Source organism: Salmo salar, chromosome ssa06 (assembly GCF_905237065.1).
Source record: "Salmo salar chromosome ssa06, Ssal_v3.1, whole genome shotgun sequence".
In the NCBI taxonomy this organism is placed as follows: domain Eukaryota; kingdom Metazoa; phylum Chordata; class Actinopteri; order Salmoniformes; family Salmonidae; genus Salmo; species Salmo salar.
In genome coordinates, this window is record NC_059447.1 from 81,892,734 (window position 1) to 81,917,718 (window position 24,985).

Below are 24,985 nucleotides of genomic sequence, written 5' to 3' on the forward strand. Positions count from 1 at the left end.
ACAGCTTTCCATTGTTAATCACATTTGCTTCATTAGCAATCCATCAGTGGAGTAATCATGATTCAGACTGTTGATATATTGGAAGTTTAGAACTGCATGAGCTTGTGTTGAGAGCCCAGGTTTTAGCCCTTAATCCTTGCTCATGCATTGATCGATGTCAACGGATCAAGACTCATGCATATATTTGCAGCCCTGCACATCGTGTCCATACCTCAAATGCTCAAAGTATTTGATACAAAGCTAATTCTAAATTTGAACCCAGTTGGTCTGATTGGTAGTGCTGTTGGTGGAGGACTCACCTCAGAAAGCTGGGTCCTATAATGGGACTTGTTGCACTGGAGCAACTGGGCGGCCAGGTTACAGTCCTTCCTGTACAGGTCCTATAGGACAGAATGTGTTACACTGTGTTAGAAGAAAACATGCTTTAAAGAGTTAATCTAAAGAACACACAGCACTGACTTAGGAGAGGAGCCAGAACCGGGACTTGAACTCAGGTCTGTCTTAGTGCAACACCTTTGCTATTACACAAAGAATTCGTAACCTCGTGGCGAGGACGCTATAGGTGATGTATACTAAGGTCGTTACAATACACTTTGAGGGTTGGGACTACACTTCTGATGACCTCTACATCTGACCTCATAGAGTGTTGATAGAGTCCCTACTAGCCAGGCCCTTACATTGTCCTCTTGTAGTTTTTCAATGGTCAGCTTGGCCTCCATCAGGTGGTTGTTGAGCACGATGATCTCTCTGCTCAGGGCTCTCTTCTCGTTGTCATGGTGCTGAGACTGAGGAAAACAAAGACTCATGTCAGACTCAAATCAGAATCACGTTGCAAATACATTATTGTTTTTTCTTTGATTTCATGTAATGTAGCTAATTCCCACTTGGTTTGGAGGGCTGTGGGGTCAGATGAGATTTGCTGTGCCTCAGAGAGTAAATTAGATTGAGGACGGGGGAGAACTCAAGCCAGATACCATATCATGAGTAAACTGCTTAATTGCTTACACATGACTTCAAATGTTCTAAAGTATTCCTGTGTAATTCTCTGTGCCCCAGATCACACAGGACATAGAAATCACAGAGGCCCTCAACTTGTCATGACAATCCAAACTTTAACTGGCTAAAACAGCTGAATTTCCCTCTCTGTTCCGGACAAGATCACAGCATAGTAGGTGTTCTCATTATTTAATTGAAAGTTGCATCAGTTTCATATCTACCAACATCTGTAAGGATGCATGTATACACAATTCAGAATGACTATATAATCTTGAGAAAATGTGCCTTTTAGCCTTAAGGCCTTTCTAGCCATCATGCCTTTAGCCTCCAGGCATTTCTAGCCATCATGCCTTTAGCCTCCAGGCCTTTCTAGCCATCATGCCTTTAGCCTCCAGGCCTTTCTAGCCATCATGCCTTTAGCCTCCAGGCCTTTCTAGCCATCATGCCTTTAGCCTCCAGGCCTTTCTAGCCATCATGCCTTTAGCCTCCAGGCCTTTCTAGCCATCATGCCTTTAGCCTCCAGGCCTTTCTAGCCATCATGCCTTTAGCCTCCAGGCCTTTCTAGCCATCATGCCTTTAGCCTCCAGGCCTTTCTAGCCATAATGCTTTCAGCCTTCAGGCCTTTCTAGCCATCATGCGTTTAGCTGATGTTTGCCACCAGGGCTATTATACCATCCTGTTTAGTCTCTGGTGCTATTAGTCTCTGGTGCTATTAGCCTCTGGTGCTATTAGCCATTGTATTCTCATATGACTACCTGTACTACAAAGCTCTGTGGCTTTGAGTCTCCTTTCTCTCCAGCCAAGTCAACGTATCAGAAATTACAGCTACAGGCTTCACCAAGTCAACGAATCAGAAATTACAGCTACAGGCTTCACCAAGTCAACGTATCAGAAATTACAGCTACAGGCTTCACCAAGTCAACGTATCAGAAATTACAGCTACAGGCTTCACCAAGTCAACGTATCAGAAATTACAGCTACAGGCTTCACCAAGTCAACGTATCAGAAATTACAGCTACAGGCTTCACCAAGTCAACGTATCAGAAATTACAGCTACAGGCTTCACCAAGTCAACGTATCAGAAATTACAGCTACAGGCTTCACCAAGTCAACGTATCAGAAATTACAGCTACAGGCTTCACCAAGACAACTTATCAGAAATTACAGCTACAGGCTTCACCAAGTCAACGTATCAGAAATTACAGCTACAGGCTTCACCAAGTCAACGTATCAGAAATTACAGCTACAGGCTTCACCAAGACAGATTGTACCTCATAATTTTTTTTATAAAACAAGACTCTAATAAGTCCACCAAGACAGCCCTTGCCTTAACTTGGCATTGTGTGTAGCTGTTCCCCCCCCAAAATGAATGATCCACATACCAGTTGAAGATTGTCCAGTAGTTAGACATTAAGTTGCATCATCTACAGAAGTTGCTTCTATTTTGAGCCAAATGAACTGTCTGGGGCTTCTGATTGAAGCATAATTTTCTTGCCACTTGCTAGGAATCTCTGGCACTGCCTGGTATCAAGATGGTTGAATTTGGCAAGATCCTGATTAATGTTGGAGACGTTGGATTGTTAGCTTATAATGTTTGGACTATGTCTGCCAAACCTCATATTCCCAGTCCTATTCACTAGTTTTCTTTTTGTCCAGACAGACTCTGGGCATCACTGTAACACTGACTGGATCCTTAGAGCTGGTACTAATCTGAGCAGTGAGGAACAGCTGAATCTGACCATGCCCCGGGAGCAGCATGGAGCCTTCAGTAGGTGTCTGATGTTTAACCCAGTGGACTGGGACATCAACACCATCAGGGAGAATGGATTCAGACCCTTGAGTGCCAGAAGGGATGGGTCTACGACAAGACACTGTATGAAACCACCATAGTCACTAGTTTTGATCTGGTGTGTGGGGAAGATCATTTAGTTGGAGTCGCACAAACTATGTTCATGGCTGGTATTGTTTTTGGTTCCCGCTTGCTGAATCGTACGGTCATAGACAAACAACTCAGCTACCTGTGGTTCTCATGCAAATTTTTACTGTGACGACAGGCCTGTCTGCAAACCTGTACGTATACCTGGTATCCCAGTTTATACTAGCGGCTGCCCTACGAGGATATTGAATCAACAGCACTGTATTAGCCACTAAATGGGTTGGAATGACCAGGCGATCCTTTGCCTCCTGTCTAAACTAGATGTTTGCTGGTGTTGGACTGTGTGTCCTGGCTGGTTTGGTGTGCCTCATCTGGGACTGAAGAATTACCCAATATGTGATGGTGGCACCACAGGCACTGTTTCTCATTTACATATGGTTTATTCCGGAGTCAGCAAGGTGGTAACTTGGTCGGGGGAAAACCAAAGAAGCTAACGAGTTGATTCTTAGAGTTGTAGCGAACAACAAACGCAGAGTTCCAGATACTCTACTGGAGGTGACTGAGGTGAGGAAAATACAGATACTCTACTGGAGTGACAGAGGTGAGGAAAATACATAAATGAGGCATAAAGGTCCTATTTGCTTCACCTGTGCTAAGAAAATATTTCCTTATTTTATCATTTGCATGGTTTGCATTAATCTTTGGCTACTTCTGCCTCTCTCTAAATGTTGTTAAATTTGGCTGGGACATCTTTCTGGTACAGCTGATGTTCAGTGCTCTATCTATTGGCCGTGTACCACTGGTGCATCCCTACAGCAGTGTTCAGCCGCCTGTCATTGACTGATGGGGCTCTGGTCTTCCTGCTTCCTGAGACCCGGAGAACAGAACTACCTGACTCTACAGATGAGGCCGAAGGGAAGAGCAATGTGAACATCATGAAGGCAGGAATATGAAAGTGGATGATAGTAATGGTGGAAGAATAACCAAATTGTACTGTAGATTGTTTTTTTTATTTTTTCAGGTTTTTCCCTGGAACGTTCCGGTCTAATCTTGTATAACAAACAATACCTTTTTTAGTGGAACCGTCTCACATTGTAGCCTAAATATTGTTCTTGTCACGCCCTGACCATAGAGAGCCCTTTTATTTCTCTATTTTGGTTAGGTCAGGGTGTGATTTGGGTGGGCATTCTAGATTTTGTATTTCTATGTTCTATTCTATGTTTTCTATTTCTTTGTGTTTGGCCGAGTATGGTTCCTAATCAGAGGCAGCTGTCTATCATTGTCTCTGATTGGGAATCATACTCAGGCAGCACTTTTTCCCACCTTCAGTTGTGGGATCTTGTTTTTGTATAGCTGTTAGAAGCCTGCAAGACTTTTTGTTTGTTGTGTTGTTTATTGTTGTTTTTGTCTGGTTCACCTTAAATAAAATTATGATGAACCCAACTCACGCTGCGCCTTGGTCTACCCATAACGACGAACGTTACAGTTCTGTTGAGCTACATACCTAAAAGGTTCCAGGTAGAACCATTTTGGATCCAGGTAGAACCCCTTTGGGTACAATGTAGAACCATTCCACAGAGGGTTCTACCTGTAACCAAAAAGGGTGGTATGGGTACAGCCGAAGAACGCTTTCGAAACCCTTTTTTTAACCCTCCTGCTGTGTTCCGGTCGAATTGAACCTTTTTACAAGTTTTCTCTCTGACAAATGTAGTTAATTTAATCTGATTGTCATATAAGGTTCCATGACTTTGTCCACACAGGGCATCTGAACACACAAAATACATGTTGATGATTTTCATTACGTTTTGGGTGTTTTATTTAACATTTGTACACCTGTGGTGTTCCCTGTCAAAAATGACCAGTCATTAGAAATGAATGGGTGAGACTACAATTAGTGAATAAAATTGATTTCAGGAACATGCCCATTCATCAGATGGATACACTTCCTCTCCCAGACCCCCACATGCATGTGTGTTTGAGCACACACACATACACCTCACTCCCTATTCTTGGCTTCCATGGCAACCCCCACGGGAACCTTTACCCAATATAATCTTTCCACCACGGGAACCACACCTGTTGGCATTCTCACAAACAATCGCAACATTTTTTCAATAATATATTGAACTTTTCTTGCAGCTCTGGTATATAAAGCTTTTTTGAGGCCTTGCTCACAATTCATTCTGTGGCAGCACAATGACCAAACGATATACTGTATGTGAGGCACTTGATCATATCTTTGATCATGACACTGGTGAGGAGGAGAGAGTCCTTGTTTAACTTTGACACAAAGTAGTCTGTGATAAATAGCACAATATGTTTCATCTGAGTATTTGTTATAGTCAAAATAATCCATACATTATGCATTTTTTACTAAAGGCCATTACTAGAGGCCATAAATAGCAAATAGAAGTTCAAAACTTGTAATGTTCACAAGAACTTAAGTTGATTAAAAAGATCTAACACAACATTAGGTGATAATATATGTATTATTATGGATTTATAATCAGCTATAATGGGGCTGTCATTTTGGACCGGGAACACAGAATTAATTAACATGAAACGAACACAACAGGAGGATTAAGAGTGCAATAACTTCAAGCATGCTTTACTTTTGCCCAAAATAAAATAAAACATTTTGTTCTTATCCCAGAAACATAGTTGACCTATTTTTTTTACCGGAGGCCGCAAAGTGTTTATTGAAGTAAGTGCATAAAAGGTATGTAAATGTTTTGTTTGGTCATTCCAACAAATTGAGTACCTTTGTTTGGTCATTCCGCAAAATGAGTACCTTTGCTTCCCTTTGATATATTAACTAGAAATTGTCCACAAACATTGGATTTTACAAGCCAAAGAACGCTGTTATGTGAACCCGAACTCTTGTTTTAATATGGTGAAATAATCATTTTTAAATATGTTTTTCAAAAGAAACATTGAACATCTAGTAGTCAAGTCATAGTGTAAAGGGAGGTGAGCAGGCTTTACTCTTTTTGGCCACTTTCTGGTGTTTTGTGGTGGAAAACTGAGTGGGTCGAGCATAACGTGTCAACCCTGTTACCCACAGACAGACAGGCTCAAAATGTTTGTAACAATAAAAAATAAAAATGTGAAGCTTGCATTCAATTGTCCCTCCCTGTTGCACACAACACACTTTCATTCCCCTATCACAAGGGGAATCATGGCTGATTTAGGATGAAATCGTCAACCCTGTTACGGTCAACCCTGTTACGGTTAACCCTGTAACGGTCAACCCTGTTACGATCAACCCTGTTACGGTCAACCCTGTTACGATCAACCCTGTCACGGTCAACCCTGTTACGATCAACCCTGTTACGGTTAACCCTGTTACGGTCAACCCTGTTACGGTCAACCTGTTACGGTCAACCCTGTTACGATCAACCCTGTTACGGTCGACCCTGTTACGGTCGACCCTGTTACGGTCGACCCTGTTACGATCAACCCTGTTACGGTCAACCCTGTTACGGTCAACCCTGTTATGGTCAACCCTGTTACGGTCAACCCTGTTACGGTTAACCCTGTTACGATCAACCCTGTTACGGTCAACCCTGTTATGGTTAACCCTGTTACGGTCAACCCTGTTACTTTATTTGGCACTTACAACAGTAAAAAAATATTTCACCTCGAGATTGGAAAACATAGCTATTTTATTTTGGACATCAGAGCAATGTTGAGGAAATCCTATTTGAGTTGGAAAAGGATACTAATATGATAGGAAAGATATACAAATCCTTGCAGAGAGCCTATCCAACTGAAAATATAAAGTATTGGAACCAAGACTTAAATATCAGAAATAACTGACATTGGCACAAGATGGAGGGAGATTATATAGTCGTGTATTGTACAAGATACAAAATTCACAAATTCTACAGCAGAACGGCAGTCATGTCTTAAGTGGAAAATTAACAATGACTCAATAATTCATTCCTTCTGGGAGTACTATGAAGTCCAACAGTTATGGGCAGAGTTAGAAAGTTGCCTGTCTAAAGTTTTACAATTTAAGATGACTTTGAATCGGTCTATCTGCATATTTCAAAACATGGCATATGAGGTGGCAGTGAGATACCCAATGGGTAGGACTATACTTTTCTCGTCAATCATTTTGAAAAAACGTTTAAACTCCATCGTTAAGACAGTAGATAAATCAAATACATTATTATTTAAATATTGAAAAAGTGTTGGTTACAGAGAGAAATAGAATAGTGTAATTTGAGGGCATAATGGCATAGAGTGTTACATACACTGGAAACGTCCAAGGTATGAAGAATGAGAGTAAAAGTTGGAGTGAGACAAATGGGATGGGGATGGATGCTGTGGGAACATGTGGTTTTGAGCAGCTGTGATGTCATTGATGTTTGTTGGAATTTGTGTGCATCTGTTTATTGTAGGTTATATTTTGTTTGACATTTTTATTAAATCTTTAAAAAAGAGAAAGGGAGACTATGTTTAAGTTTTTTTTTCCCTATCGAACTGCAATAAACTCAGATCAGGGGTTTGTGAAGTGTAAAAAAAGTTTGTCAATTATCTACTGAGCACAGGATAACTACATCATCACCTTCGTAACCCCTAAAGAGGGAGCATCTGAGCTGAATAGACATATAACTGATAAGGATTCACAGCTTAACATCCAATAAAAAAAGACGTATGCGTTTTGATAAATGATTCAGTCCCTCTACGTTCCATGAAGCAAAGACCCGCTCCACTCCTCCTCGCTATCAGCCTGCAACATCTTAACGTTCCAGCTCATTATCTTTTCCTAAACAGATTCAGAGGGAGATATTCAGCTGTCTATTCAGAGCGAGGAAGAAGACACATGATGATCGTACAATGCTGGAATGGCAGGATGGTTAATTGTATCCTTCCTTTTGCCATCTGACAAAGATGTAAGTCGCAAGGCTAGCTCAGAACAATGGGCTTGCTATCCAACTGCCATAGGAAGGAGGACAGGCTATTGAAATAGGCTGCAATTAACGTCAGTGGTACCAACAGCTAGTATATTCATATTCAAATCCATTGCTCAGTGCTTTTCATTGCCTTTTCTAAAGAGTAAAGACCACTGCTTGCTTAGATGCGTGTGCATGCACACACAACTGCAGGTGTACACAAACATGCATGCACGTATGGGCACATATGCGCGTGCACACACACACACACACACACACACACACACACACACACACACACACAAACACGCACACACAAATATGCACACATTTATGCCTGGACACACACACCTACAGGTGTACACAAACATCCATGAACGTTTTCGCACACTCAAACACAAGCACATACATGCGCATGCACGGACACACACGCACACTTCACTTACATTTCTATGGATCTTATCCTCCAGGTCCTGGTTGATCCTCTGCAGTGCTGAGTAGCTGCTTTGTATTCTACCAGGAGACACACAATGACACTGGCTTACCAACTCACACTATTAATAATTGAACACATTCTGCACCCTTTGGATTAATGATGTCTATGCTATGTGTCCGTCATGATAATGCATTCCTGTGTTAGTTTTAGGGCTTTATCTTGATAGGTATCCTGTGTTAGTTTTAGGGCTTTACCTTGATAGGTATCCTGTGTTAGTTTTAGGGCTTTACCTTGATAGGTATCCTGTGTTCGTTTTAGGGCTTTACCTTGATAGGTATCCTGTGTTAGTTTTAGGGCTTTACCTTGATAGGTATCCAGTCTGGTATATTTATCCAGTCTGATATATTTCCAGACAGAAAAACACAAAATCAATAGAATGTGATTAAAAAAGGTGTGGTTATGTGGTTAGGAATACCTGCGTAGTTTGTCGGTGAACTTGTCGAGTTCCTCCTGGGCACGGCGTAGCTCTGTCTCCAGGTACTGGCGTGTGGAGTCAAACTCGCTCTCTAGCAGCTCCAGCTTGTGGGTGGTGTAGGACAGACGCTTCCGGAGGTCCTCCTTCTGTTCCTGCAAAGAGCTGTGAGGGACACAAACACACACCAGGCATCAGACATAGTAAAATACATATTACTGGGGTAACTTCATGTTATATTATATGCACATATTTTGTATGTTACATTGAGTATAAATACGATGTAATGGGAGTGTTGTGTGATGACCCATGAAAAATATGCATCATACAGTGGTGATGAAAACATTTTGAATTCCCAAATCATATATTCTATATGCACTTAAAGAATATAAAGTTCAGGCTGCCTTTAACTTCCAGTAACATTCAGCTCTAGCACCTAATACTTTACAACCTTGACGCATAGAACAGAACACAACCACCATAATCAGCCAGACTGGTTACAGTGACTTACAGGATCACTTTAAACTAAGGCTTTGTCACAAATGGCACCCTATTCCCTATATAGTGCACTACTTTTAGCCAGAAGGCTCTGGTCAAAAGCAGTGCCCTATAGAGAATAGGGTGCCATTTGGGACATACCCTACTATGAAATATGGCTCTATGATCTGTAATCAATCAAAGGAAAATATTTAGACGGCTTGGATTCACTGAATAGTGATATCCCATGTGTAATTCACTGAATAGTGATCCCCCATGTGTAATTCACTGAATAGTAATCTCCCATGTGTAATTCAGCAAATAGTGATCTCCCATTTGTAATTCACTGAATAGGGATCTCCCATGTGTAATTCACTGAATAGTGATCTCCCATGTGTAATTCACTGAATAGTGATCTCCCATGTGTAATTCAGTTAATAGTGATCTCCCATGTGTAATTCAGTTAATAGTGATCTCCCATGTGTAGTTCACTGAATAGTGATCTCCCATGTGTAATTCAGTTAGTAGTGATCTCCCATGTGTAGTTCACTGAATAGTGATCTCCCATGTGTAATTCACTTAATAGTGATCTCCCGTGTGTAATTTACTGAATAGTGACCTCCTGTGTGTAATTCACTGAATAGTGATCTCCCATGTGTAATTCGCTGAATAATAATATCCCATGTGTAATTCACTGAATAATAATATCCCATGTGTAATTCACTGAATAGTGATCTCCCATGTGTAATTCACTGAATAGTGATCTCCCATGTGTAATTCACTGAATAATAATATCCCATGTGTAATTCACTGAATAGTGATCTCCCATGTGTAATTCACTGAATAATAATATCCCGTGTGTAATTCACTGAATAATAATATCCCATGTGTAATTCAACGAGAGCACAATGTGGACTATTTATAAAGCCCCGGCACAACCTGAGACCCAATCTAATAACAAGTAGGTGTGAGAAGTAAAATAAATGTATCCCTCTCCCCTTTGATGGGTCTGAGTTTCCATGGCAGGCTAATGGGCCTGTATTGATGGACAGATGGAGGAAGTATGGTAATGACTCTATCGCTGGGAGATCACCAATAACAGAGAGCGAGGGAGAGAGCGAGAGAGAAATGGAAGAGAAGGAGAGAGCGGTGAGAGATGTGGCCACTGTGCTGTCATCCCTCTATCTCCTTAACAAGATCATAGAATGAGGAAGAGGTTGCGGGTAGAGGCCAAATCTAATCAAATGTATTGTCACACGTATTTAGCTGATGTTATTGCGGGTGTAGCAAAATGCAAGAGAAACGTAAGAGGATGAAAATGAAGATGTTTCCTTTTAAAGGTGACGTCCCTTAATTAAAAGGGCAATTCAATTATCATTTCAATGTTTTGGGGGTTTTAATCATGGAGATAATATCTTGAATTAAACTGAATACAATGACTGTGCAAATTACATGAATTCACCAGAACGACGCAAACACATACACACAAATGATCCAATCCACATTCCAAACACACACACTCCTACAGCACACAGACAAAACACAACCACCAAAGCCCATGATACACATGCAACAACGTTTCAGATTCCCATTAAGGCAAGCAGAACGTGCTCTTAACATATGACTGAAAACTAAGCTATTGCTTCTGAGATAAAAAATAAATTAAAGAAGGTACAGTAAGTGGAGTGATAATACTGTTATTCCCTCCTGTGTTTTGTATTACTCATCTCCAGTTACCTTCCTACTTGCTCTAAGTTTCACACCTAACACGTTTATGACTAAATGGAATAACAATATCCTAATATTTGAATATCATCCCATTCTATAACCAATGGTTAGTAAAATATTTTTTGGGGGGCACTGTTTGAATGCTTTTCATGCTACTGCATAACAACCCCCTTGCCAGGTACTAGCAACACGATGCATGGCTCACCACAGGTGTTTGTTACATGACAATAGAATGAGTTTATGAAGTCAATCTCCCAATGGGAATCACACATTAGTGACCTCTGGAAACGGCAGCTGAGTCACACGGTAATGAGTGTTTTCATTTAGATGGCGGTCGGCGGTGAGAAAACAATGAGGCGGGATAATGATTCTGTTAGGAGGACGGACGTTTGAGTTGTTCACGACCACTTGACAAAGATGGGGAGGATGAAATGAACCCAGTGGGCAGATGGAGAGATGGAGGGATGAATAGCTTCTGAATTATTCTCTCTTACCTCTTTTTCTGATGTTTACTGCCATTTCGGGAGACTTTTAGGGCCGTTTTGCCGATATATATCTTTTTCATGTCTGCTGTGTTCGCTCCCTCTCATGTGATTTTGTGTTTCAAATGGTTAGTGGGAGTGCGTCTATTTTTCTGGGCAGAGGTCATAGGTCAGGTCGGTTAAGTTTGACCTGTTGAGTGAGTTGTCTGAGGGAGTTGTCTACCTGTGCTGGTCCTGTCAACAGAGCAAAGAGACAGTTCGGCAGCCATTAAAAAACATTCAAACCAGGGGCATAGGCACGTGTGGGTTTGGGTGGGCGCAGGCCCACCCACTGGGGAGCCAGGCCCACCCACTGGGAAGCCAGGCCCATGTTTTTTATTTTTTTATTTCATCTTTATTTAACCAGGTAGGCAAGTTGAGAACAAGTTCTCATTTACAATTGCGACCTGGCCAAGATAAAGCAAAGCAGTTCGACAACATACAAAAACACAGAGTTACACATGGAGTAAAACAAACATACAATCAATGATGCAGTAGAAAAAAATATTAAAAAAATTAAAAAAATAAATACTAAAATAATACAAAAAAAACAAAAAATACAAAAAAACAAATAAGACTATATACAATGTGAGCAAATGATGTGAGATAAGGGAGGTAAAGGCAAAAAAAAAATGTAATCAGATTGAGCAACAAAAACATACATATATAGTATATATTTTTTATTCTCCCCTTGTCAGTGTTTAAAACAGATTATTTGTAATTTTACCTAAACACACTACAGTACTTGACTTGGCCAGGAGCTCACCGGAACTGAGCAACGGCACCTACAATTTTCTTCTGCTTCAGTCCCTGAACCTCCTATAGAATATTATCTCAAAAGTATTGAGGAATTCCTGCACCTAAATTTAAACAGTCTCGGCACCGAAATGAGTATCGGCACCTACAGTTGAAGTCGGAAGTTTACATACACCTTAGCCAAATACATTTAAACTCAGTTTTTCACAATTCCTGACATTTAATCCTAGTAAAAATTCCCTGTCTTAGGTCAGTTAGGATCACCACTTTATTTTAAGAATGTGAAATGTCAGAATAATAGTAAAGAGAATTATTTATTTCAGCTTTTATTTCTTTCATCACATTCATCACATCAAAAGTTTACATACACTCAATTAGTATTTGGTAGCATTGACTTTAAATTGTTTAACTTGGGTCAAACGTTTCGGGTGGCCTTCCACAAGCTTCCCACAATAAGTTAGGTGCATTTTGGCCCATTCCTCTTGACAGAGCTGGTGTAACCGAGTCAGGTTTGTAGGCCTCCTTGCTAGCACGTGCTTTTTCAGTTCTGCATTCAAATGTTTTATAGGATTGAGGTCAGGGCTTTGTGATGGCCACTCCAATACCTTGACTTTGTTGTCCTTAAGCCATTTTGCCACAACTTTGGAAGTATGCTTGGGGTCATTGTCCATTTGGAAGACCCATTTGCAACCAAGCTTTAACTTCCTGACTGATGTCTTGAGATGTTGCTTCAATATATCCACATAATTTTCCTCCCTCATGATGCCATCTATTTTGTGCACCAGTCCCTCATGCAGCAAAGCACCCCCACAACATGATGCTGCCACCCCCGTGCTTCACGGTTGGGATGGTGTTCTTTGGCTTGCAAGCCTAACCACTTTTTCCTCGAAACATAACAATGGTCATTATGGCCAAACAGTTGTATTTTTGTTTCATCAGACCAGAGGACATTTCTCCAAAAAGTACGATCTTTGTCCCCATGTGCAGTTGCAATCCGTAGTCTGGCTATTTTATTGCGGTTTTGGAGCAGTTGCTTCTTCCTTGCTGAGTGGCCTTTCAGGTTATGTCAATATAGGACTCGTTTTACTGTGGATAAAGATACTTTTGTACCTGTTTCCTCCAGCATCTTCACAAGGTAATTTGCTGTTGTTCTGTACTTTTTGCACCAAAGTATGTTCATCTCTTGGAGACTTTACGCGTCTCCTTCCTGAGCGGTATGACGGATGCAGGGTCCCATGGTGTTTATACTGCGTACTATTGTTTGTACTGATGAATGTGGTACCTTCAGGCGTTTGGAAATTGCTCCCAAGGATGAACCAGACTTTTTTCTGTGGTCTTGGCTGATTTCTTTAGATTTTCCCATGATGTCAAGCAAAGAGGCACTAAGTTTGAAAAGAGGCACTGAGTTTGAAGGTAGGCCTTGAAATACATCCACAGGTACACCTCCAACTGACTCAACTGATGTCAATAAGCCTATCAGAAGCTTCTAAAGCCATGACATCATTTTCTGTAATTTACAAGCTGTTTAAAGGCACAGTCAACTTAGTGTATGTAACTTCTGACCCACTGGAATTGTGATAGAGTGAAATAATCTGTCTGTCAACAATTGTTGGGAAAATGACTTGTGTCATGCACGAAGTAGATGTCCTAACCGACTTGCCAAAACTATAGTTTGTTAACAAGAAATTTGTGGACTGGTTGAAAAACTAGTTTTAATGACTCTCAAGCCTAAGTGTATGTAAACTTCCGACTTCAACTGTATTTCAGTCCAAGTCAAGTCAAGCACTGGCCTAAACATGCATACACCATCACATGGAATTCAAAGCAAGCAGTAGGGAGGGGGTGGGTAAACGAAAGGGATATACACTCAGAGGCCAGTTTATTAGGTCCACCTATCTAGTACCAGGTCGGACCCCCCCTTTGCCCCCAGAACAGACTGAATTGTTCAGGGCATGGAAACGTTTCTCAATTAGTATCAAGGGACCTAATGTGTGCCAGGTAAACATTCCCCACACCATTACACCACCTCTACCAGACTGTACCATTGACACCAGGCAGGATGGGGCCATGGACTCATGCTGCTTACGCCAAATCCTGAAGCAGCAGGAACCGGGATTCGTCTGACTCCTCAGTTGTCCAGTGTTGGTGATCTCATGCCCACTGGAGCTGCTTCTTCTTGTTTTTAGCTGATAGGAGTGGAACCTGGTGTGGTTGTCTGCTGCAATAGCCCATCCGTGACAAGAACCAGCGTTGTACTGTTGTACTGCAGCGTTATTTGCCTGTTTGTGGCCCACCTGTTATCTTGCTCAATTCTTGCCATTCTCCTTTGACCTCTTATCAATGAGCTGTTTTCTCCCACAGGACTACCGCTGACTGGATGTTTTTTGTTCGTCGCACCATTCTCGGTAAACCCTCGGTAAAGCCCAGGAAACCGTCCGTTTCTGAAATACTGGAACCGGCGTGACTGGCGCTGATGATCATACCACACTCAAAGTTGCTTAAATCAATCGTTTTTCCCATTATAACGTTCAATCAAACAGTAACTGAATGCCTCCAAGCCTGTCTGTTGGCTTTATATAGCAAGCCATGTCCAAGTGATGTGGCTTACTGTCTTTCGGAGCAAACCACTTTCGTAAACGATGTGGTGTAGCTAATAAACTGACCACTGAGTGTATATTGACAATAATAATAATACATTTTATTTGGCAGATGCCTTTCAAGACACTCAAGGACATCTTACATAAAATCTAATGCTGTACATAAAATATATTTCATTTAGGCCGATGTAATGAATTTGAATTATGCTTGATTATATATTTTCAAAAATGGCTTCTCAATTTTAAAGTAATGAGCGGGTTTATGCAAGTCACTTCGAACCTATACCATGTGCAGTAAACAGTAGCTATCGCTGTGCAGACTAGGCTACGCCGTGGAGGCTATTCACCGTTAGCTAGCTAGCTAAGACTCACTAGCCAACTTGGTTAGAGAAAACAAGTAAAATGTCTGAACAAAGAGACTGTGTATTGAAGAGGATGTTGGAGCATTTGCCAAATTATTTGATATCAGTGATTTCACCATGAAGGGCCTCCAGTGCCCCTTTATATCCTCACTGATTGCATTAATCTAATGCAGGGCCTTAAAGACTGTTCAGAGACAACGATCAGCACTACAACACTGTTTTTATTCAACACTTTTAGAAATCATGAAATATGCTTCTCCACTTCGACCCCCTCCACTTCGACCTCCTCCCTCCTCCCCTTACCCCCTCCACTTCGACCCCCTCCCTCCTCCACTTCGACCCCCTCCCTCCTCCACTTCGACCCCCTCCACTTCGACCCCCTCCACTTCGACCTCCTCCCTCCTCCACTTCGACCCCCTCCCTCCTCCACTTCGACCCCCTCCACTTCGACCCCCTCCACTTCGACCTCCTCCCTCCTCCACTTCGACCCCCTCCCTCCTCCACTTCGACCCCCTCCCTCCTCCACTTCGACCCCCTCCCTCCTCCACTTCGACCCCCTCCCTCCTCCACTTCGACCTCCTCCCTCCTCCACTTCGACCCCCTCCACTTCGACCCCCTCCACTTCGACCTCCTCCCTCCTCCACTTCGACCCCCTCCCTCCTCCACTTTGACCCCCTCCACTTTGACCCCCTCCACTTCGACCCCCTCCCTCCTCCACTTCGTCCCCCTCCACTTCGACCCCCTCCCTCCTCCACTTCGACCCCCTCCACTTCGACCCCCTCCACTTCGACCCCCTCCCTCCTCCACTTCGACCTCCTCCCTCCTCCACTTCGACCCCCCTCCACTTTGACCCCCTCCTCTTCGACCTCCTCCCTCCTCCACTTCGACCCCCTCCACTTCGACCCCCTCCCTCCTCCACTTCGACCCCCTCCACTTCAACCCCCTCCACTTCGACCCCCTCCCTCCTCCACTTCGACCCCCTGCACTTCGACCCCTCCCTTCTCCACTTCGACCCCTCCACTTCGACCCCCTCCCTCCTCCACTTCGAACCCCTCCACTTCGAACCCTCCCTCCTCCACTTCGAACCCTCCCTCCTCCACTTCGACCCCCTCCACTTCGACCCCCTCCCTTCTCCACTTCGACCCCCTCCCTCCTCCATTTCGACCCCCTCCACTTCGAACCCTCCCTCCTCTACTTCGTCTCCCTCCTTCAGCTGAGACATGAACATCAGTCCAGTGAAAAAAATAACATATATTTATATTTCAATTTATACTCCGATGTGCCTTGCAAGTAATAGACTATAACAACTGACATATTACCAGCGTCATCATACAGCCTAGCTTAAGACTCGAGTTTTGAAATATAAGGGAACTCTAAGTTATTTCTAACAAAGGGTAGGCCTACATGGAGAAAATCACACCTCTCTTATTATATATGAAAATAGGCAAATGCATGAAACAATATTTCCAGTCAATGTAAATAGCCCATGCACTAGTCCTTATAGGCTATTGATCAATTAATTGATAACACAGAATATATTGTAGGTGCACTTGATCTCCTGCATTTTGACTCATTAATTTGTATTTGTATGTATCATGTATCCCCATTAGCTGCTGCCAAGGCAGCCCCTTCCTGGCGTCCAGAAAAATTAAGGCAGTTTATAAAATTTTAAAAACATTACAATACATTCACAGACCGTGTGCCCTCAAGCCCCTACTCCACCACTACCACATACAGTATATACAGTACAAAATCCATGTGTACATGTGTGTATAGTGCGTATGCTATCGTGTTTGTGTGTATGCATGTCTCTGCCTATGTTTGTGTTACTTCACAGTCCCCGCTGTTCCATAAGGTGTTTTTTTATCTGTTTTTTAAATCTAATTTTACTGTTTGCATGAGTTACTTGATGTGGAATAGAGTTCCATGTAGTCATGGCTCTATTTTGTACTGTGTGCCTCCCATAGTCTGTTCTGGACTTGGGTCTGTGAAGAGACCTCTTGTGGCATGTCTTGTGGGGTATGCATGGGTGTCTGAGCTGTGTGCCTGTAGTTCAGACAGACAGCTCGGTGCATTCAACATGTCAATACCTCTCATAAATACAAGCAGTGACAAAGTCAATCTCTCCTCCACTTTGAGCCAGGAGAGATTGACATGCGTATTATTAATATTAGCTTTCTGTGTACATCCAAGGGCCAGCCGTGCTGCCCTGTTCTGAACCAACTGCAATTTTCCTTTTTTGTGGCACCTGACCACATGACTGAATAGTAGTCCAGGTGAAACAAAACTAGGGCCTGTAGGACCTGCCCTGCTGACAGTGCTGTCAAGTACCTTATCATGGACATACTTCTCTCCATCTTAGCTATTGTTGTATCAATATGTTTGACCATGACAGTTTACAATCTAGGGCTACTCCAAGCAGTTTAGTCACCTCAACTTGCTCAATTTCCACATTATTAGATTTAGTTGAGGTTTAGGGTTTAGTGAATGATTTGTCCCAAATACAATGCTTTTAGTTTTAGAAATATTTAGGACTAATTTATTCCTTGCCACCCACTCTGAAACTAACTGCAACTCTTTGTTAAGTGTTGCAGTCATTTCAGTCACTGTACTGTAGTAGCTGACATGTATAGTGTTGAGTCATCCATATACATAGACACTCTGGCTTTCCTCAAAGCCAGTGGCAATTCATTAGTAAAGATAGAAAAAAAAGTAAAGGGCCTGGACAGCTGCCTTAGGTAATTCCTAATTCTACCTGGATTATGTTGGAGAGGCTTCCATTAAAGAACACACTCTGTGTTCTGTTAGAGAGGTAACTCTTTATCCACAATATAGCAGGGGGTGTAAAGCCATAACACATAAGTTTTGCCAGCAGCAGACTATGATCAATAATGTCAAAGGCCGCACTAAAGTCTAACAAAACAGTCCCCACAATATTTGTATCATCAATTTCTCTCAGCCAATCATCAGTCATTTGTGTAAGTGCTGTGCTTGTTGACTGTCCTTCCCTATAAACATGGTGAAAGTTTGTTGTCAATTTGTTTACTGTAAAATAGCGTTGTATCTGGTCAAACACACATTCTTCCAAAAGTTTACTCAGGGTTGGTAACAGGCTGATTGGTTAGCTATTTAAGCCAGTAAAGGGGGCTTTACTATCCTCAGGTAGCGGAATGAATTTTGCTTCCCTCCAAGCCTGAGGGCACACACTTTCTAGTAGGTTTACATTGAAGATGTGGCAAGTAGGGGTGGCAATATCGTCCGCTATTATCCTCAGTAATTTTCCATCCAAGTTGTCAGACCCGGTGGCTTGTCATTGTTGATAGACACCAATTATTTTTTCACCTCTTCCACTCTAACTTTATGGAATTTAAAATTGCAATGCTTGGTCAGTTATACTTGGATGTGTAGTGTCAGCATTTGTTGCTGGCATGTCATGCCTAAGTTTGCTAATCTTGCCAATGAAAAAATCATTAAAGTAGTTGGCAATATCAGTCGGTTTTGTAATGAATGAGCCATATCTTTCAATGAATGATGGAGCTGAGTTTGCCTTTTTTCAAAGAATTTAATTTAAGGTGCTCCAAAGCTTTTTACTACCAGTCTTTATTTCATTTATCTTGGTTTCATAGTGTAGTTTCTTCTTCTTTTTGTTCAGTTTAGTCACATGATTTCTCCATTTGCAGTACGTTTGCCAAACGGTTGTGCAGCCAGACTTATTTTCCATCCCTCTCAACCATACCATTTTTCAATTCCTCATCAATCCAAGGGGATTTAACAGTTTTTACAGTCATTTTCTGAATGGGTGTGCATGCTTATTAGTAACTGGAATAAGCAATTTCATAAATGTGTCAAGTGCAGTGTCTGTTTGCTCCTCATTACATCCCACGGACCAACAGATATTCTTTACATCAACAACATAGGAATCACTACAAAACTTATTGTATGACCTTTTATACACTATATTAGGCCCAGCCTTTGGAACTTTGGTTTTCCTAAATATGGCTACTATATTGTGATCACTACATCTGATGGATCTGGATACTGCTTTCAAGCTAATTTCTGCAGCATTAGTAAAGATGTGATCAATACATGTTGATGATTTCGTTCCTGTGCTGTTTGTAATACCCTGGTAGGTTGACTGATAACCTGAACCAGGTTGCAGGCACTGGTTACAGTTTGAAGATATTTCTTGAGAGGGCAGCTTGATGAAAGCCAGTCAATATTTAAATCACCCAGAAAATATACCTCTGTTGATATCACATACATTATCAAGCATTTCACACATGTTATCCAGATAATGACTGTTAGCACTTGGTGGTCTATAGCAGCTTCCCACCAGAATGAGCTTTAGGTGAGGCAGATGAACCTGTAGCCATATTACTTCAACAGTATTTACCATGAGATCCTCTCTAATCTTTACAGGAATGTGGTTCTGAATATATTCTATAAATGTTATAACCTTGTATTGCTACCACTGTATCATCAAAGGTATTATCTAAGTGAGTTTCAGAGATAGTCAGAATGTGAATGTCATCTGTTACAAGCAAATTATTGATTTCATGAACCTTGTTTCTTAAGCTGCATATGTTAACGTGGGCTATTTTGAGCACTTTCTTCTGGGATGCTTACTTGCTTTCATTGCTTTACTGGGAAGCTAAGTAGCAGTAGATGTGCTCATGTTATTTATGTTAGTGCAGGGTGAGCTGCTCACAGTGGACTTGCTCCTAGGGCACACTGGTTTAGTGCTAACAGTATAAATCTGGTTCATAGGCACATTATTACTGCATACCATAGCTGTAGGATCAGTTGAGGCATTCAGGCCAGTTAAAGGGACATACATTAGGTTACTTACATTGTGTCTACTGACACCCCTGGTATAATGTACATTTGCTGAAACATTATGACAACTCTGCATCACAATGGTAGGGATTACCTGAGCTGGACTTGGGTCATTGATAAGTCATTGTCTCAACACAGCCTTATGATGCTGTGAAATGATCCAGGAACCCAAATGATTTGGGTGGATACCATCCTCCTTATATAACGTGTTTTGATTCCAAAAGGTATCGAAATTGTCAACAAAAGTTACACCCGTTGAGCTGCAATAATCACGTGGCCAGTTATGAAGAGAAAGAATCCTGCTAAAGAGTTCAATGCTGCGATTCAGAGATGACAGAGGGCCAGATATGATGGGTTTTTTGTTAGTGTTCAGGAGAGAGTCAATCAACTCTTTAAAATCCAATTTCAACTTTTCAGAACTGCCCTTAATAATGTCATTAAAACCCACATAGACTATGATATAATCGATTTCCATTACTAAGAAAAGGCTGTTCTAGTCTATATAAGCTATGTCTGCCTATTGAGATTATTACCGGGCAGGTGTTATGGGCTGCCCGGTCCAAATAAAACCTCCTTGCCCGTCCAAATAAAAGATTGAAATAATGATCATTTATTTGACCGAGACACGCACTGACTGAAAGACGCATCATTCTCAGATAAAGAATCCAAGTGAGATTAACACCACCTCTCTGTCTCCGTATGTGTTGACCATGTATCTGATGCTGTCTGGACAGCGAAACAGCACCTCTCTGTCTCCGTATGTGTTGACCATGTATCTGATGCTGTCTGGACAAAAGGTGTATGGCATGTCATACTTTTTCTGGCCAGACAGCATCAGATACATGGGCTATAGTAAGAGAGAGCGGCGCTGTTTTGCTCGCTAGTTTTGGCAAAGAGGAAGAGGCGAAGCGAAAGGGCTCACTCTCGCCTAAATCTGTCCTGAATAAACCCAATGCGTTTGTATGGGCATAATATGCAGACCTAGGCTTGTCACCTGCATTCCCGCCTTTGGGACAACGACTCGCATTGTTTGGGCGGAGACATGAGCATCTTGTCATTATATACAGATCTCTCATTTCAGTCACTTGCGAATTGGAAAGGAAAGTTGGCGCGGATGTTGGCTTCCCCTAAAGTCAATTGATATTTTGCCAAAATTATATAATTACTCCTGTCTAAATTAAATAATTCCAAAAATGTTGTGTATGCTGCTTCATAAATTATGTAAAATGCCAGGGAGATATGTATACTGTAGATAAGTAAAAGTAATACTAAGTGTATATTGTGTAGTAAGCTGTTAGTAGCCAATGTGCCTCACCCTAATAATTTGGTCTATTTTCACCTCTTAATTTCGCCTACTGTTCTGTCTTGGTGGTGCACATGTAGCCTATAACCTGTTTTAGAGAAATGTAATCATTGAATATTTTAAGAGCTTTCATTGTCTGCTTATATGTTCCCTTTATTTATCCTACGGTTCTGACTTGGTGTACAACACTGTAAGAACGGCCCATGTTCTGAAATTCAAAAGTGCTGAACAAATAGTTATATTGACTTCGTCCGTCCTAGTAGTGGTAAGGTGTTGGAACTGCTTTGTGGACTCTGCTTTTGGGACAGCTTTATGTAGGCCCTAACAGTTTGTGGGCACCGTTTGTCACCGTTATAGTGCAATTCATGTATTGTTTAGCATGATGTTGTGTAGTGGCTTTGCTGGCATACAGACCACTTTTTTTGTTTGTTTGCCCCACCAAGATTTACATGCTAAAATCGCCACCGGTGGTTTCTCTGTCCTGATAACGTTGAGGGAGCACGCCAACCAGCTGAGTTCATACAATGTTGCACATCACTAGCAATAGCTCAAGTCAAGATATATAAAAAGGGAGGCAGACAGGCGGTATAAAGAGATTCATCCAATTGAAAGAACCTGAATTTTCATCAGGATATTTTCTACTGTTTTTATTTGTCTGCTTTAGGCCTTTATGTATTTCACTTAGTTGAAGATGGAAGTTATAGGCCTACTGCTGTATTGGCCTATAGGCTATCTCTGAGTGCAATGCCTAATTTATTTAGCCGCCAATGAATCACGGTGTAGGCTGTCAATGTGTCCATTTAGCAAAGGCTGGTGCTCTTGCATTAGTTGAATTTTAACATTTAGATTTTTATCATTTTAATTCATATTTTTTACGATTAACCGTTATTATTGAAATGAGACTGTTCCAAGGAAATGCGCATATAAAAATACTGGCGCGCAGATAGGTAGAAATGGTCTTTATTATGACACCCATTACAAAACTCTTGTACAGGCACACAGGGGGAAAAAACAGAGCCAACGTTTAGAAATGTCCATTCAACTGATTCATTCTGGCACCGGCCCTGGATTATTACTGCTCTGTCAGGGCACCGGCCCTGGATTATTACTGCTCTGTCAGGGTACCAGCCCTGGATTATTACTGCTCTGTCAGGGCACCGGCCCTGGATTATTACTGCTCTGTCAGGGCACCGGCCCTGGATTATTACTGCTCTGTCAGGGCACCGGCCCTGGATTATTACTGCTCTGTCAGGGCACCGGCCCTGGAGTATTACTGCTCTGTTAGGGCACCGGCCCTGGATTATTACTGCTCTGTCAGGGCACCGGCCCTGGATTATTACTGCTATGTCAGGGCACCGGCCCTGGATTATTACTGCTCTGTCAGGGCACCGGCCCTGGATTATTACTGCTCTGTCAGGGCACCGGCCCTGGATTATTACTGCTCTGTCAGGGAGCCCAAAATTTGAGAGCCCAAAGTTTGGCCCACCTAATGTTATGCTGGACCTGCCATCAATGGATTTCTGCCTACGCCACTGATTCAAACCCAACAACAGTGATCAGATATTTGACATCCGAATCATCAAACCAAATGAATTTCTCAAGTGGACATGCGGTGCACACACAGGAGGAAACATCTTCACATCTTCACTCTCTAGCATTAAATCACTATGACAGAGGCCACTTCTGTAAATATTTCAGCTCCTGTCTCGATTGGGTCCACAGCACAGGTGCAGCTGTCATCAGGCAAAAAAACTGTAGGTAATGAGAGGAGACAGACTGCGACTTGATCAAAGCACCTCTGGGCTTACAATAAGATGGACTGTCAAGCAGTGAACACAGCAAGACTCAGAGCCACAGCGGTGGTGGGCAAGACTGTGCCTTACAAATGAAATGTTATGGCTGACACACGCACACGCACACGCACACGCACACGCACACGCACACGCACACACACACACACACACACACACACACACACACACACACACACACACACACACACACACACACACACACACACACCCAGACGCAAACACACACACACCCAGACGCAAACACGCAAACACACACACACACACAAACGAATGCACGCATGCAGATACATACACACACACTGTCATTGAGAGATCATTTGTGCTGACAGCTCATCCTCACGACTGGGGCCTTATCAACTCCAGCTGCACCCTTCTGAGTCATCACACACAGTGTGTCTGTGTGTGTGTGTGTGTGCGTGTGTGAATGTGTATGTGTGTGTGTGCTTTTTCTTGTTTGCTTGTGCGTTTGTGTGTGTGCGTGTTTCTCAGTGTGTGTATCTCAGCAAGACTACCCACTCAATCTAATCCTCCCTGGGAGATAAATTAGCAATGTCTTCTAGCTGCGACGTAACGGACAACCTTCACCAACACACAAACACACACACATTTCTCCTGGTGTCAAACACCCTCACACTGGGAGAATCTCAATTGCATACTCCTTACGTTCTCTGTCCTCTCTCCTATCCTCCTTCTCAAAACTCATTGGAGGAGAAGGTCAGAGGGGAGTGACATCTGGCTTTCTCATCCAATGGATTTTGAAAAGGAGACGAGGACAGAGGACGCGAGGAGTATGCAATTGAGATCTTCCCTCTCTCCTCTAAATCCCTCCCCTGACCCAATCCTCTCATATCGGAGAAAACATAGACTGTTCTCCATTCAGATGGAACTGCTGCTGCCTCCCACTCATGTGCCATCCTGACATTTGAGAGGGGGGCTGAAAATGAAGGTATTGAGAGCAGCGAGAGGAGGAGGGGTGATGAGGGAATGAGGTAGGAGGGAAGAGAGAGAGAGAGAGACAGCAGTGGCTGCAGGGAAGGAGAGGAAAGGGCCTGCTTCTCAGATCTGCCCTCCTGCAGTAAAGAGGGAGGGAGAGAGAGAGCGACAGAGAGAGAGAAATCGAGCGACAGAAAGAGAGACAGATAGAGACAGAGCGAGAGAGACAGAGAGAGAGAGGGAGAGAGAGGCGATAAAAGAACAAATGAACAAGAAAGACAGAGAGAAAGAAAGAACGAAAGGGAGCATAGAAAAAATAACCAAGAATGGCTTTCCCATCACTCCATCCCTCCATGTCTCCATCACTCCACCCCTCCACCTCTCCATCACTCCACCCCTCCACCTCTCCATCACTCCACCCCTCCACCTCTCCATCTCTCCACCTCTCCACCTCTCCATCACTCCATCACTCCACCCCTCCACCTCTCCATCACTCCACCCCTCCACCTCTCCATCTCTCCACCTCTCCACCTCTCCATCACTCCACCCCTCCACCTCTCCATCACTCCACCCCTCCACCTCTCCATCTCTCCACCTCTCCATCTCTCCACCCCATCCACCTTTCCATCTCTCCACCACTCCATCTCTCCACCACTCCCCCTCCATCTCTCCTCCTCTCAAACCCTCCATCTCTCCACCACTCCATCTCTCCACCACTCCCCCCTCCATCTCTCCTCCTCTCAAACCCTCCATCTCTCCACCACTCCATCTCTCCACCACTCCCCCTCCATCTCTCCTCCTCTCAAACCCTCCATCTCTCCACCTCTCCATGCACTCGTCTACCTCGGTAGACGGATTAGCTGTCAGGAAAGCCCAGGCCCAGACTCAGCATTAAAGGGGAAAGCCCTAATGGCAGGCTCAGACTCAGCATTAAAGGAGAAAGCCCTAATGGCAGGCTCAGACTCAGCATTAAAGGA

At 42.7% G+C, this 24,985-nt stretch overlaps 1 protein-coding gene across 2 annotated transcripts in view; it reads right to left on the reverse strand.

The window, feature by feature from the left end:
• LOC106608202 (brain-enriched guanylate kinase-associated protein) overlaps positions 1-24,985 on the reverse strand; it is a 39,740-nt gene that overhangs the window by 5,841 nt on the left and 8,914 nt on the right. The window contains exons 2-6 of one of the 2 annotated variants that reach the window (XM_014206010.2): positions 11,381-11,602; positions 8,685-8,846; positions 8,220-8,286; positions 678-785; positions 300-380 (exon numbers count right to left, since the gene is read on the reverse strand). In XM_014206010.2, the coding sequence (XP_014061485.1) occupies positions 300-380; positions 678-785; positions 8,220-8,286; positions 8,685-8,846; positions 11,381-11,451 (489 nt within the window). In that variant the 5' untranslated portion in view covers positions 11,452-11,602. The remainder of the gene's footprint in view (positions 1-299; positions 381-677; positions 786-8,219; positions 8,287-8,684; positions 8,847-11,380; positions 11,603-24,985) is intronic. The other variant, XM_014206011.2, reaches the window with a different exon arrangement.